The 13,065-nt window shown below is 37.7% G+C and overlaps 1 protein-coding gene across 1 annotated transcript in view; it reads right to left on the reverse strand.

The window, feature by feature from the left end:
• Window positions 1-13,065, reverse strand: part of DROSHA (drosha ribonuclease III) — a 70,855-nt gene that overhangs the window by 17,914 nt on the left and 39,876 nt on the right. The window contains exons 17-22 of the mRNA XM_074146325.1: window positions 12,323-12,430; window positions 9,718-9,856; window positions 8,982-9,042; window positions 6,526-6,585; window positions 4,475-4,574; window positions 1,636-1,738 (exon numbers count right to left, since the gene is read on the reverse strand). Of these exons, the coding sequence (XP_074002426.1) occupies window positions 1,636-1,738; window positions 4,475-4,574; window positions 6,526-6,585; window positions 8,982-9,042; window positions 9,718-9,856; window positions 12,323-12,430 (571 nt within the window). The remainder of the gene's footprint in view (window positions 1-1,635; window positions 1,739-4,474; window positions 4,575-6,525; window positions 6,586-8,981; window positions 9,043-9,717; window positions 9,857-12,322; window positions 12,431-13,065) is intronic.

Consider the following 13,065-nt stretch of genomic DNA (forward strand, 5'->3'; position numbering starts at 1 on the left):
GTTTGCCTTGCTGTTTCTTTCCCCTCCTCTTTCCTTTTAATTCCTCACTAGGTCAACTCCTTTCTTTGGACTCTTTGGAGAACAGTTTGGGGGTTTATAAGACTATCTTGCCAGAGGCATATTATGAGAGCACAGAATTTCAAACTGGTCCCAGGCAACCTGCTTATACTTTTGGTTATTATTTCCATTGCAGGGCAGAAGCATCAAACTTTTACAAAGGTTCTCAAGTAGGAGCTCCAGACCCCACATGTACTTTTATAGTCCCTTAACAAGCTCCCAGATTTCAGCTATGGCCCTGACAAAGCCTTATTGCTCAATTAACTTTGTGAACAACTTTGTATTGGAGGTTAAACAGCAAGGCTGCTCTCTTAGAAAATATCAGTGCTTGCCAAATAGTCATCATTAAATCCTACACAAGCTGAAGTATATGAACAATGCCATACATATATATCTAGTGTTCTTCTTCTGTTTGTTTTTTATCTTTAAATTAAAGATCAAAGCACTCATGGAAAGCAAAATAGAGTTAAAGACAAATCTTATTTCTTGATAAGATGAAACACAATTTGGCCCAAGGCAGAATGCACAGAACTGCTGACATCTAAGCCAGCTATGATCTATTTTTCAAAGCAGGACAAAACGCTTTAGGAGCTTGTACAGTATGTAAAGACCCGGATCAGGGCTAAACCATTCCCATAGCTATTATCACGTACAGTACATTTGGATGAATATGAAGCCAGATCAGTGAGATTTAGCTTGCTTTGTGTATTCACACAAGTAACGTTTTACAAAAATAAGCTATTTAAACTAGGGCCCGTATGGATATAACGAACCAGATTTCCACTTTACTGCTCGATATTTGGTAACTGTGGTCAGGCAGTCCTGACTTCTTCTCCAACGTAAATTTATTGACTAGTACTGCCAGTCACCAATCAGCATCACAGTGCCCAACAGCAAATCTGATACAACCCCCCTTCATCCTCACCTAGAGGGTTTTGGTAGTTTTATTACACCAGCCAGAGCATATGGCCATGTGTTTTATTTGTAAGGAAAATGCAAACACCAAAAAATATTTACTTGGCAAATGTCACGTGTCACCAGGAGAAGGTTAGCAGGGCACAGAGGAAGCAGGCTGGTGACTTTTTTGGGAGTGGCTGGTGCATTCAGAAAGCAATCTGCAGAGTTTAAAATTCAGGGCTGAAGTGGGACTCCACATTTTTCCAGTCTGCGCAAGTACAACTGGAAGGAGCGAGCCTGCACTTTTCCTGCCAGGTCACGGTGACTGAACCGCACCCCACAGATGACTGCAGGTGGCAGGCCATGGTGGTGCACAAGAGGTGGAGTTCCACAGTGACAGAAGAGCTGTGCCACAACGGTACGAAATGCGTGCATCTTCAGTGCATGGGAGGCAGGACACACAAGATGAGATTTTCATAGTAATACAGCACACTCATCATGTTATACACACAGCATGTGTGCAGGAGATGGGACGAGACGAAGAAGATTTAAGAAGCTTTATTATTGCTTACCCTTACTAACTCTATTTAACACAGACCCACGTCTCCTCCATCACAGTCATCATGGCACGTAGATATATTGAAACATAACTGTTTGCACACACAAATGCACATGCTTTACCTATTAGGGCTTCAAAGCAGTTGGCCATGGCATGGCGGAGATCTGATTCCCTGCAAAGGTCTGGACCATGAGCATAAAGCATAAATCGATCTAGTTCCAGCTTCTGCAGAATAAGTGGAAAGAGTCAAAAGCATAGCTTTAGAAGTATCAGAGTACCAGTTCTAATCACTAGAATTCAATTACACTATTACAATGCAGCAACTGGGTTTGAGGGAACTTTAAAGCTTTTCTCCATAGTTTCAGTTCAGACATAGGCTAAAATTAGAAGACTTCACATTTGTTTAGCAGAGACAAGCAACTAGAGTGTGATAGTGTGGGAAAGCTAAGAGTTATCAAACCAAATTGTCAAGGAAAGCTAGATCAAAACATGTTACTAGTGAGATTTAGGAATGAGTTCAAGAGGAGAGCTGAGGGTGTGACATAAAAATAGCCCGATACCAGCTGAATGGCGCAACGTGCTGTGTTTCTTGCTGATAGTTTGCCCTCATGTGACTTGGCTTCAGAAATGCCAAAGGGACATTCAAAGGGAGGGGAGTTAACACTAAAGAAAAAGATTTTGCCTACAAGAAGAAGATAAAGTAGAACAGTGAGGAACTCTGGTAGACAGAATCCAGAGGCTTTTTCCTTAAAGAGTGTCAACAGGTGGCAGTAACAAAAGCCTCTGGGCACTGCAAGCAGAAGACTGATATTTTAATCTGCAGTGCCACCTAGCTTTCTTTTTCCTTTCAAATGTACATCATTAATATTCATCTGTTGCCTGAATCATAGTTCTGCTTGCCAGTCAGAATCTCAGGTAGTGAGTCAGATATCCTATATAATATATGATAATTCCGCTATAGAAATGCAGGTAAGAGCTACCGGGTTCTCTTTACATATTCATCTTTTTGACACAAAACCATTACTGAGACTTTTAAAGAAGAGATTTGTGCATCTTGCAAAGTTTGTATGAGAATAGGTTCTTCCCAACTGGTTATAGGTTTCTAGTGACTAATTTGTCATTAACTTTCAACTTCATCCTCCTGGAGTATATTTAAGAGGTAAAAGTGGAGACTAAGTTGTTTGAGGTGCATGGTTTAGACACATTTCAATTGGAAAAAAGCAGTCTTCCATTTTCAATGAATGGGAGCCTATTCACTGCTCCAGAAGACAGGGAATTACCATTTATGATGTTCCACCGCACTTTATAAATTGTGGGGAGCACTCATTACAGCCAACATAAAAGTAGAACATTAATTGTTTTATATAGAATTTAAACTCCTTACAGACTATTGTCACTTGTTCATGTTAACAGTATTGTTTGGGTCTTGGTGCATCTCCCCTACCTCCTATGGCTTATCTCCATTTTCAAGCTTGCATTCAGGTTTTTTTGCATGTGTTTTGCTTCTTGTTTTTTTTGATCACAACATGTTTCAGATTATTCTGCTACAATGTCACTTAGAAGCTACAGAAATTTATCGGTTGCTCCTCAATTAAAACAGCATCCCACATGCACAAGAGAAGTTGAGGAGCTGAAAATTCTATTAAGTAAACTGAATGCAGCATGACACTGCAGGGGATAATTAAAGGGGATGAAACAAGGAGCATTGTATAAGGTATATGAGAGGAAAAAAGGGTAAGTTGGGAAATCAAGAATGTATAGATATATAATATTTACATTGTATCTGATATAAATAAATACAGTTTAAAAAATGTTGCAATAAAAAATTTCAAAAATCGTTCATGTACAATGGTAAAGGCTTGAACAGAGCTTTAAGAATATATGAGCTTTCTTGATCCAGGTTTTAAAATAGTAACATGAATTCAAATGTCAGGCAGCTCAGTATCATATTTGTAAACAAAACCCCGATTTGAAACATTTCAATCAATTCATGCTTATCTAAATCATTAAAGAAAGCTTTGAAGGAAAATGATTGTGTTCACTCCCTACCCTATGCCTCTCCGGAGAACTGAGCAAAAAGATGACATGTTGGAAATCATGCAGTTTTTGTCAAAATCTCAAGATTGGATATGCTTGTTTAAATTATTGCGTGAATATGAACAGAGAAGATTAAAAGAGCACTTGAAAACTATCAGCAGCACACAGCAGATGGATGTGTGTGCGCGCGTACATGCATAGTTTAATACATTACATCAGTAAGCCTAAAACTTTTTTTTAAAAAACAGGCTAACAAAATCAAGTATGAATAAGGGAATACCAAGTTATCTATGAACAGAGACTTAATCAACTTTATATATCATATTCCCGCCCACCAGTATAGTGTAGAAATGTAAAAAGCTCTGTTATTCACAGAATTAAATGAAATAAAATTCAGAGGCACCTCAATATTTTCCATGAGAGAATACAGCTTTTACAAGAAGCCTTTCTAACATATTTATCCTTCACAGTGAATGTGAAAAGGACTGCATAGGTTAGAGAGCAGACAAAATTATTTTTTCCCCACTTTCTTTACCACCTGCTGCCATGTTCTCCCTACATATTCCATCAGGAAGTCCTTTTATAAGCAACTGGTTTGTTTCTTTTTTTTTTTCCACTAAGTTTCTACTAACAGCTTCATTACCTGTTTAAGGTAAATACAGACACACTTTCAACATGGGCAACCTAAAATCTTATCCTTCTGCTTGCAAAAATTACTCTTACTAAAAGCAGACTTTGGAGAAAACGCTAAGTCCTACTTCATCTTTAAAATCTGTTTGCAAACAGTTCCTGTATCCCAAATCCCATACACAAAACACGGTAAAGACACTGATGTTCAAAGCAGGCAGATCCCCCAAGAAGCAATCCACATACTAATCGTATCCTACCTATGGGTGTCAAATACAGAGACGTGTAAAACCATACCTTAGCCAACATGGCCAGATGTTGGTTCTGTACGATGGCAGTGCGGTACGTAGCTAGTCCTCCTTCCTCCAGAGTGGGAAACAGGTAGTACAAGTGGACACTGGCAAAACAAAAATCAAATCAGATGCTGTCAGCATTTGGTTAAAGATGAACCCCGTGTGCCTCTCCCTCGGATCCTAGCCGGTAACACGGGTCCCTTCCCACAGTGGCAACTTGGCTTGAAGTAAAGAAACAAACATTAAAACAATGCTCAATAATATTTGACTGGCTAGCATTGGAAGCAGTGAGGAAGAGTGCTGTTTGTCTACTGGGCAGCACCTAACTTCTCAATCCCTCAACGACAGCCATTTCCTTCATCTGAAGGTTTCTATCTATCAGCAGCAGTGGGTTCAGCAAGGCTGACACCCTAGAGGGTGCTGAGGAATAAAGCACAGGGAACTGTCAGCGTTAAGAAAAGCCATGCTGCAGGTATGCAGTGCTTTACTACTGATTCAGGCTGGACCACCACTCAGGATATTTGTTCTATAAGTTTCTTACAGTACTTTAACAGATGCTAACAGAGCCAAAGAATAGAGCTCAACAGTCTGTATTTATCAAATGTGAAAAGTCATTAATAGCACAGGGAAAAAAAAAAAAAAAGAGTAAAAATTAGAGGCTCTCAACTGCCTTTAATGATATTTGTCGTCATGCAAATAAGATACTTCATAAAACAGAAATAAAATGAAAAAGTAATTCAGTGATCCAACCAAGTTCTGAGTAAAGGATAAAAGATTCTGAGTGTCTCCATATATGACTATCTAACCCGCGTAGGAAAAAAGTTAATACAGACAAGGTTTTCAACACCTCACAAATAAGCTGTGGATAGCACTAGTTATTAAAATATTTTATTAACCCAGTACACAGGGAGAAAAGTGCAGATGGAAGCAACATTACTTAAGGGCAAAAATTGCTATAAAACTTAGAGGTAATCTAATCAAGCATCACAATTCACAAAAGCAGAGACCTGAAGTCAAGAGAGTTAGAAAAAGATTCAGACTTAAATAGGTGCTTACATGCTCTATTGAACAGAAATGTAGCTCAGTTTTTTTCTGAATTGAGACAAAAATTAGCTCAGAAAGTCAACTAATGCTTGATAAGCAATGACAATGAAAAATACAAGACATTTTAATCAGCAAGCCTTCCATCTTATCAGCCTGTACTGTTGTATGAGAGAAAAGGCCATGGGTTTTAAGGGCAGTGGAGACCTTTACAGACCAACAGCTTTGAACACTGAGTAGCTACTGGCTAGTACAGGCTGAAGATACAGGGGTAGTTCTGATATTCACCTAACAAACTTGCTTGAAGAGAAGCTTTACAGTAAACAAGATTACTCCCATATTAAAAACAGTAGAACAAAGCAGCTGAAAACTGATTATTATCTTTATTTTGTGCAAACTGCCTGACTCTGGTACTCAGGTAAGAAAGTCCAATGGAGGTAACTGATAATATCCCTGTATTGTTCACCAATTTCAGAATACTCAAAACAGACCAAAGCTGCAGCAATTTTTGATGAACTGTGTTTTTTTGTTATTACTTCTAAATAAATTACATTTGTGCTCAACTATTTTATTTACGTACAGACATTATGGAAGCTACAGCCCTAATAACTGGAAATATCGAGAACTGCAACACATTCAGTATCACCAATAGATGCTTTCCACTTGCAACTAGAGAAAAGGAACCCATGGAAACAAAAGGGCGTGCTAAGAAAAATCCTTTAAAAAAAGGGTACAAAGTTCAACTTGTCTGTAGCTGAATAATCTCTAACCCCAATCTAGTTAAAATTGCACTCCATGAAACAGAAACTCTAGCTTTTCATTTTGTAATCTTCCTTGTTGTATTATCAGCACTGAAGGAATTTTCAAGAGAGCTGTGTGCAGATGTGCAGCTCTAAATATCAGGCAGGACTGCAAACATACACAGTCATAAAGTAGACACTGCAAAGCTTAATAAGCCCAATGGTACAACAATAACATACAAAGGTGAAAACTGTTGAAGAATTCCCCATTTACCTCGTTAAGAACTCCACCACTGCATCTCCCAGAAATTCTAAACGTTCATTGTGGTTAATCCTGAAAAAGGCATTTTAAGGTTTATTATCAGCTAAGTAACACATGCTGGTTATTTACACAATACAATTAAAATAGAACAAATCAGAGCTGATTGCTAATCAGCAATGACAGACGTTCTTGCAGGCTCCCCCACCCTCTCTGGGTAACAATTCTTTACAAAACAGAATAACCACATGAATCTTGAAACTCAGGAATCGCACCATCGCCTTTGAAATACATTTTCATACTTTCATACATTTAATTCTGAGCTATTGTCAGAGCATAAGAAATGGAGAAAGGAAACTAGTCTATTGGCCCATGTGCAACAGCCTACTGAGGTTGGGGTTTTTTTTGTCCATCAGAGGGCACCAGGTGACTGAAACAAACTGCCTGTCTTCAGTCTTGTGCATGCAACTAGGGAAGTGTAGGTAATTAACATCAACACCCGCAGGGTGTGATGACTCTACAACAGCTTTGGTGGTATGGCAGAGCTACAAGGGATTAAGTACTTTCGTTTTTCATGGCATTTTTAAATACCCTGGTTTCTGTAACTTCCTTAGAGCTTAAAAGAAAAAATGGCTGTATAAGAAGATGCATTCAAAGATGCCATTAAGTTAGTAGAACCTTATATTCCCTGTGTTTTCCTTTTCTTCTGTCACTGCTCCTGATTTTTGTTTTGCAGAAAGTTTTGTTTCCTCCAAAATCAGCTTTTATTGTAATTTGCACTCCCCCAACAACTACAGAGTTCATCTAATTCCTGAAATAGCAGGCCTCTGTCATGGGCTGAAAGAATTCCAGTTCCTCTGCTGTGTAAAACAATAAAGGGTGAGCAATACTACAACTCTCCTCTGTGTAGCAAAATAGTGAAAAAACCAGATCTCTCAGAAGTGGGATTTTACATTTGTGTGTTATTTTGTGAAAATTTATGCAATTTAGCCTTATCTTATGTTACCTTAAGAAGGCCAAAATAAGCTTATGTTGTGGTCGTTGGCCAACTCGGCCCAAATGAAACAACAGTGATTCTTTCCCCCACCTCTAGCTCCGCAGAGGGGAAGAAGACAGATAAAGAAAGTTATGAGTTTAGAAAAAAAATGAACTACTTCAATGAAATATTAAGAATAAAATAAAAAGGAGATAATTAAATAAATACAGTATATATAAATATATACAAAACCATATCAAGCCCCGCTCCCAGGGAGATGTCACTGGCAGTCACTGGGAAAGTTCCAGTCTGGACTCAGTGACGAATGGGAACTGGATTCCGGATCTACCTTCAGGAACCCACAAATTGGGATCAAAGGTAGACAAACTGATAGGGTCCTCCTTAGATGTCAGTCATTGAAGAAGACACAAAGAAGAGGAGGTCTGTAAAAAGAACCCCTTCCTCGAAGAGGATCCAACCTGATCCCTCTGATCCCTCAGCTTTTACACTGCTCATGGCAAATGGATGGGACACCCTATTGGTCAGTTTGGGTCACCTGACCTGCCCACAAACAACCAAGTCACCTGACCCCGGTTGCCACAGCAACAAGTGTAAGCACGGGCCTCCCTCACTGAGCAGAGAGTTGGCCCTGCTCCACCCTGAACCGGGACAGCTTGAGGATGTCTGTCAAAGAAAAGGACATCCTCTAGCTGAAACAGCGTTTGGGGAACGCTGCAACAGTAATTTATTTGGAATTCAACTTCTCCTATTGCCAAGATTCTTCCAAAATGATGAGTCTTAAAAGACCCAGTTATAGCACTAGTTAATTGAAAACCACTCTGCCTTCTACTTCATGCATTTAGGGGATTTCACGTAAAACTGCTTCTTGCATTAGCCTCATGAACTTGGTTAATTCTCTTTAGCTAAATATGCTGCCTATTGCTATAAACCACATCTTAGACATTATTTATTTGCACAAAATTCTTCGTGGTCATTTGCAGACTATTACGCTACAACACTAATGATTCAGCTTTTTGTCCTCAGCTGTTTTTGCATACGTCTTTAAATTGGACCAGTAAATCAGCGAAGCCTACGTTCAGTATCACACATGTTAACAAGGTGCCATGCCTACTACTACTGTGAGGAAATGTGATGGAGAATCCAATTTATAGCAATGATAATAACAACAAATCTTATTTTTCATTCTGCAGAAAGCAAAAAGGTAGCCTTTTAGTCCTCCTCATTGCAAGGATAAACAAAAATGATAGAATTATCTGTTAATATCTTCCTCAGGAGTTTTCTGCAGGCATGACCAAACATTTACTATGTCACTGCTAATGGAGGTTCAGCACATCTTCACAATATAAAAGTCAATTCAAAATGACTTTTCATTTCAACTATTTGCCAAAGCTGTTGCTGATGTTAAGCTGGTTGTTTCTATAAAACACCTCCCTCTGCAACAGTTTCCCTACTTGCAAACAATTATTTTCATTACCTGGAAGGAGCTGGATCATCCTGTCCCAAACGGGACATAATATTTATCAGGGTGTTTATCCCTAGAAATATAAACAATGCACTATTAAATAAACAATGACTAATTCAATTTGAATAGGATTAGAAAATAATTACTCAAAATGTTACTTTGTAATTGCCATACACAAGATCATCCTGTTATTTACAGGGTATACTTACAGCAACTATAATCCTTTCAGATGCTCTTTGCCTAACTGACCAGGGTCCCATTACAATACTATTGTATTTTAACATTCAGAGAGCCAAAAAAAATATCATCTTTGCATGAAAAATACATTCCAAGCATTACATAAACAATAAACAATTCACTTCATTACTGTCGAATACACTTTGAAGGGGTAAGGAATATTCTGCAGCAGACAGATCCCATTTCACATTAATAACACATTTTTACAGAATTTCCTCCAGTTTGCTCACCATGTTGAGAAGCAAATTAAAAAAAACAATACTTGCCAAAAATCAAACAAAATACACCCTCCCATTTATTATCCTTGCTTTTTCTCAGCTCTTTACCTGTTGACTAATTTGCAAAACCCAGTCTTTTAGAAATATCTCACTGGTATGTGTGTATAACCATTGAAATCCACTGAACGGATCCCTCAGAAGAACAATGGCCAACAAAATAATAATGGACAAAAGGGTTTTTTTACTGATTAAGTGTGAGGTGAAAGAAAACTGGTAGTGGTGTAACAGCATACCTTTTTTTCTCATGTGCATATGGTGAACTTTTCTATCTCCATACTTTGGCTGTCGAATCCCACAGTTGGATAAGGAATTTCTGGCATGATCCGGATTCATTCCAAAGTTTAAGTGATGGCTTGGATGAGTCATGGCAAGCTATAAAGTAGCACATAAGGGAAAAAAAAGTTTTAGTTGTATTTTTGCAAATGTAAGAAAAAAAAAATCTTAGACTGGTAGCTAATAATTGTTATTTTTCAGCTTGAAGAAAGGCTACAAAGTGATGTCGTCAATTAGTAGCTTGGTTCCAGCAATTTAAATGTAGGATGTACTATTTCAGATGTCAGAAAGAAGCAACATTTATGCTCAATCATCAGTTTAACTAATTAAATTTCAACAGTTTTTTTTTCTCTAAAGAAAAATTAATTTAGAAGAGAAAAAGCATGAACTGTCAATTCGCCCTACGAGTTTTGCTTACCAGCTTTGCTGACCTGATTTCAATACATTTGCTTATTTAAACATATACTCACTCTCACATTGCAGCATAAATTTTCATATTAAAAATATGATCAACTAGAAGAGCTTCTCAACCACTCACCTATTCGGTTATTTAAATATCTGTAAGACTTTCCTATCAAAAAAAACTGAACATAAGTGTATTGTCTCTGGCATGGTTATTCATAGAAGAAATCCTTCTCTTACGACTATTCAGGGCCAGTCTTCAATCGGCAGTGACCAGCAATGGCAGGATTAGTCTTCTGGTTTACATTTTTTTATTTTTTTTACATTTTACATGCATCTAGCATTATCAAAAGCTTACTCTCTGCTGCTGACACCACCACTACAAAAGTGGAAGCAGAAAATAGAACTACAGCTAGCTTTTATGACTCCATCCTGCAAACTCATGCATTTTCTCTTTCTGTACACATGCACACCTAAAATATATTGCATGTATGAATTTATGTGAACACACACCTTATATGTAAGACAAGAGATACACTGGCAAATTCAGGCTGCAGAAAGTTACTTCTGAAACACTTGTAAGACTGGGTGCTGCAGGCTGTGAGCAAAGACATTCCAGTAGTTCACTGAAACAGTGGCTGTGCCTTTCCTAACACAAGACTCAGAGAAGTTTATTTTAGTTATTTTACAGAATACAATTATATTTAATCAACAATAAGAACTTTCTCCAAGTCCTTTTTAGTTTCTCACTAATATTGTTTGTCATAACTGCCCACACTCAGCTTCTGCGCCATCTGAACTTGATGACACATTACAACTCTGAATAGTTAAATTAGCATAACCTTTCTTGCCCAGTCTGTGCTTGAAAAAGAATACACCATGATGAAACAGGTGAAAAACAATTCAAAATTACATATCTAAAATTGCCTGTGCCTAGGTGACTGTTGCTATGTATCTTTTTAAAAGCTCCTTCTCTTCTGGAACAAGTTTGTGGGTTTTAAACAAATATGCATAGGGATCAAGCATTAAAAAGTACTTTTGTTACAAGCAAACATTAATTTGACTAATGCTGACACTTGATTTTATCCTTTCTCCCCTTTTCAAGTGAAATTTGCTTTTTGGTTTGTGTGTTTGGTCTTAACACTTTGAAGATTTCCATCACAGTTTTAATATGAAAGATAAAAATAAAAAGGCAGCCTGCAAACAACCAAATCCTACAAGATGCTCAATGTTTACTGTAACTTTTAGTAGGACCAGCCCTGGTAACCAACTTCTAGAAAACTGAGAAGCTATAAGAAAAGATTTCTCTGTAAGCCTCTGCTTAAAGTAGTTTGGGATTAAAGTCTCCATACATATTCAGAAACTGCATCTTTTGGACTTAGAGAAAATACATCTTTCTCAGCTCCAGTCAGTGCAGAGAGGAGCTGCTTATTTCAGGGGGCGATTCTGCACAGAAGTCTGTATTTCCCTTCAATACCTTCAGAAGAAACGTAAGGGGAAAGGAGCCACCATACCAAGAGTAATCCTTCTGGAGCTCATCAATTCCAAATACGCACTTAAATAAATGACTTCTCATGCAATACAGATGTATTTAAAACAAATAACAAATTCTCCTCTCCAGTTCCTGCCTTTGTTTGTAAATGCAAAAGTTTCATCATATACTCATAGAAATCAAGAGCTGAACAGAAGTCTGGAAATTCCTTTGCACTTGCTATAAATGCAAAATAAAAGGCAACACAAGTTATTACTTTTTTGGAACAACAGACTATAAAAGGAAGAATCAAGGCATGTATGCTTATCTGCAGAATAACATCGTATACTTCATAAATACCTAAAAAAAAGAATTTGTAAGGAAATAATGAGTAATGTACCTGACAGACTTTGCAGTAATCATATTTTTATCTTTCTACACATTACAAGCAAATTCAGGCCCACCACTGGAGCAAAGGTAGGTATATGCCTACATGCACGATAGATGTCTCTATTTAGAATTCTCTTGGGATAACTGAAACTTTTGAAAGATCTGCAGTGCAAGTAATCAAGCACTTTCAAGCTGTGGCAATGCAATGCATTTCTCAAGTTTGTACAGCAGGCAGGATTATGAATAAACTCAATAATATTAGGAAGACAAATGAGCAAGTAGTTTATAATTGCACGTCTTACCTGCAGCAAACACCTATCTCGAAAAGTGTAGCCTATTAATTTGTCCAAATGCATCAGACACTGATGGTAGCGGACATGGTGGGTCAGGACAGGAAGCATCATTGCATGCTAAAAAACAATTGCAATAAGGAAAAACATTCAACTTCAGAGTATAGAGTACTCAGTTGACTAAGCTATAAATACAAACACTTCCCATTTGTCACAACACTGACTTACTGTTCCGGTTTAAAAGATAAAAAAAAAAAAAAAAAGAAAAGAATGGTTTCCCAACCCTCATCAGCAGAGCACTTAATTAAATCAGACTTGTCCATCTGCATAATCAGACTGGGGACACAGCCCCACCCAGAATAAATAAATAAATACAGAAAACCAGTCTTCTAGTTAAGTATTTTGAATGAGGAAAAAAGATATGTGGTCACCAGTAACATCAAGTTTCAGTAAGCTACAACTGAATATGATGGTATGCGTTTGTACTTTCTCATTTAACACCCTGCACTTTTAGGTTGGTACCAAAGACAAAGAAAGACCATTTCCCTCTGCCTCATAACATTAGGGAAGAAGCACTTAATACCACATTAGCCACTTTTCACCAAACAACAGTAGCTACTTGATTTTTCAAGCACAGTTGTTAGTGCCTTGCTTCACTTCCTTCTGAGGAAGAATTAAGGGCTTTTTGAAACGCCATAGTCTGGCATTTCCTGGCTTAACGTGCTAAAAAATACCAGAAAGGATGCTGTTTGATC

This window comes from Numenius arquata, chromosome 4, assembly GCF_964106895.1.
Source record: "Numenius arquata chromosome 4, bNumArq3.hap1.1, whole genome shotgun sequence".
NCBI classification, from domain to species: Eukaryota; Metazoa; Chordata; class Aves; order Charadriiformes; family Scolopacidae; genus Numenius; species Numenius arquata.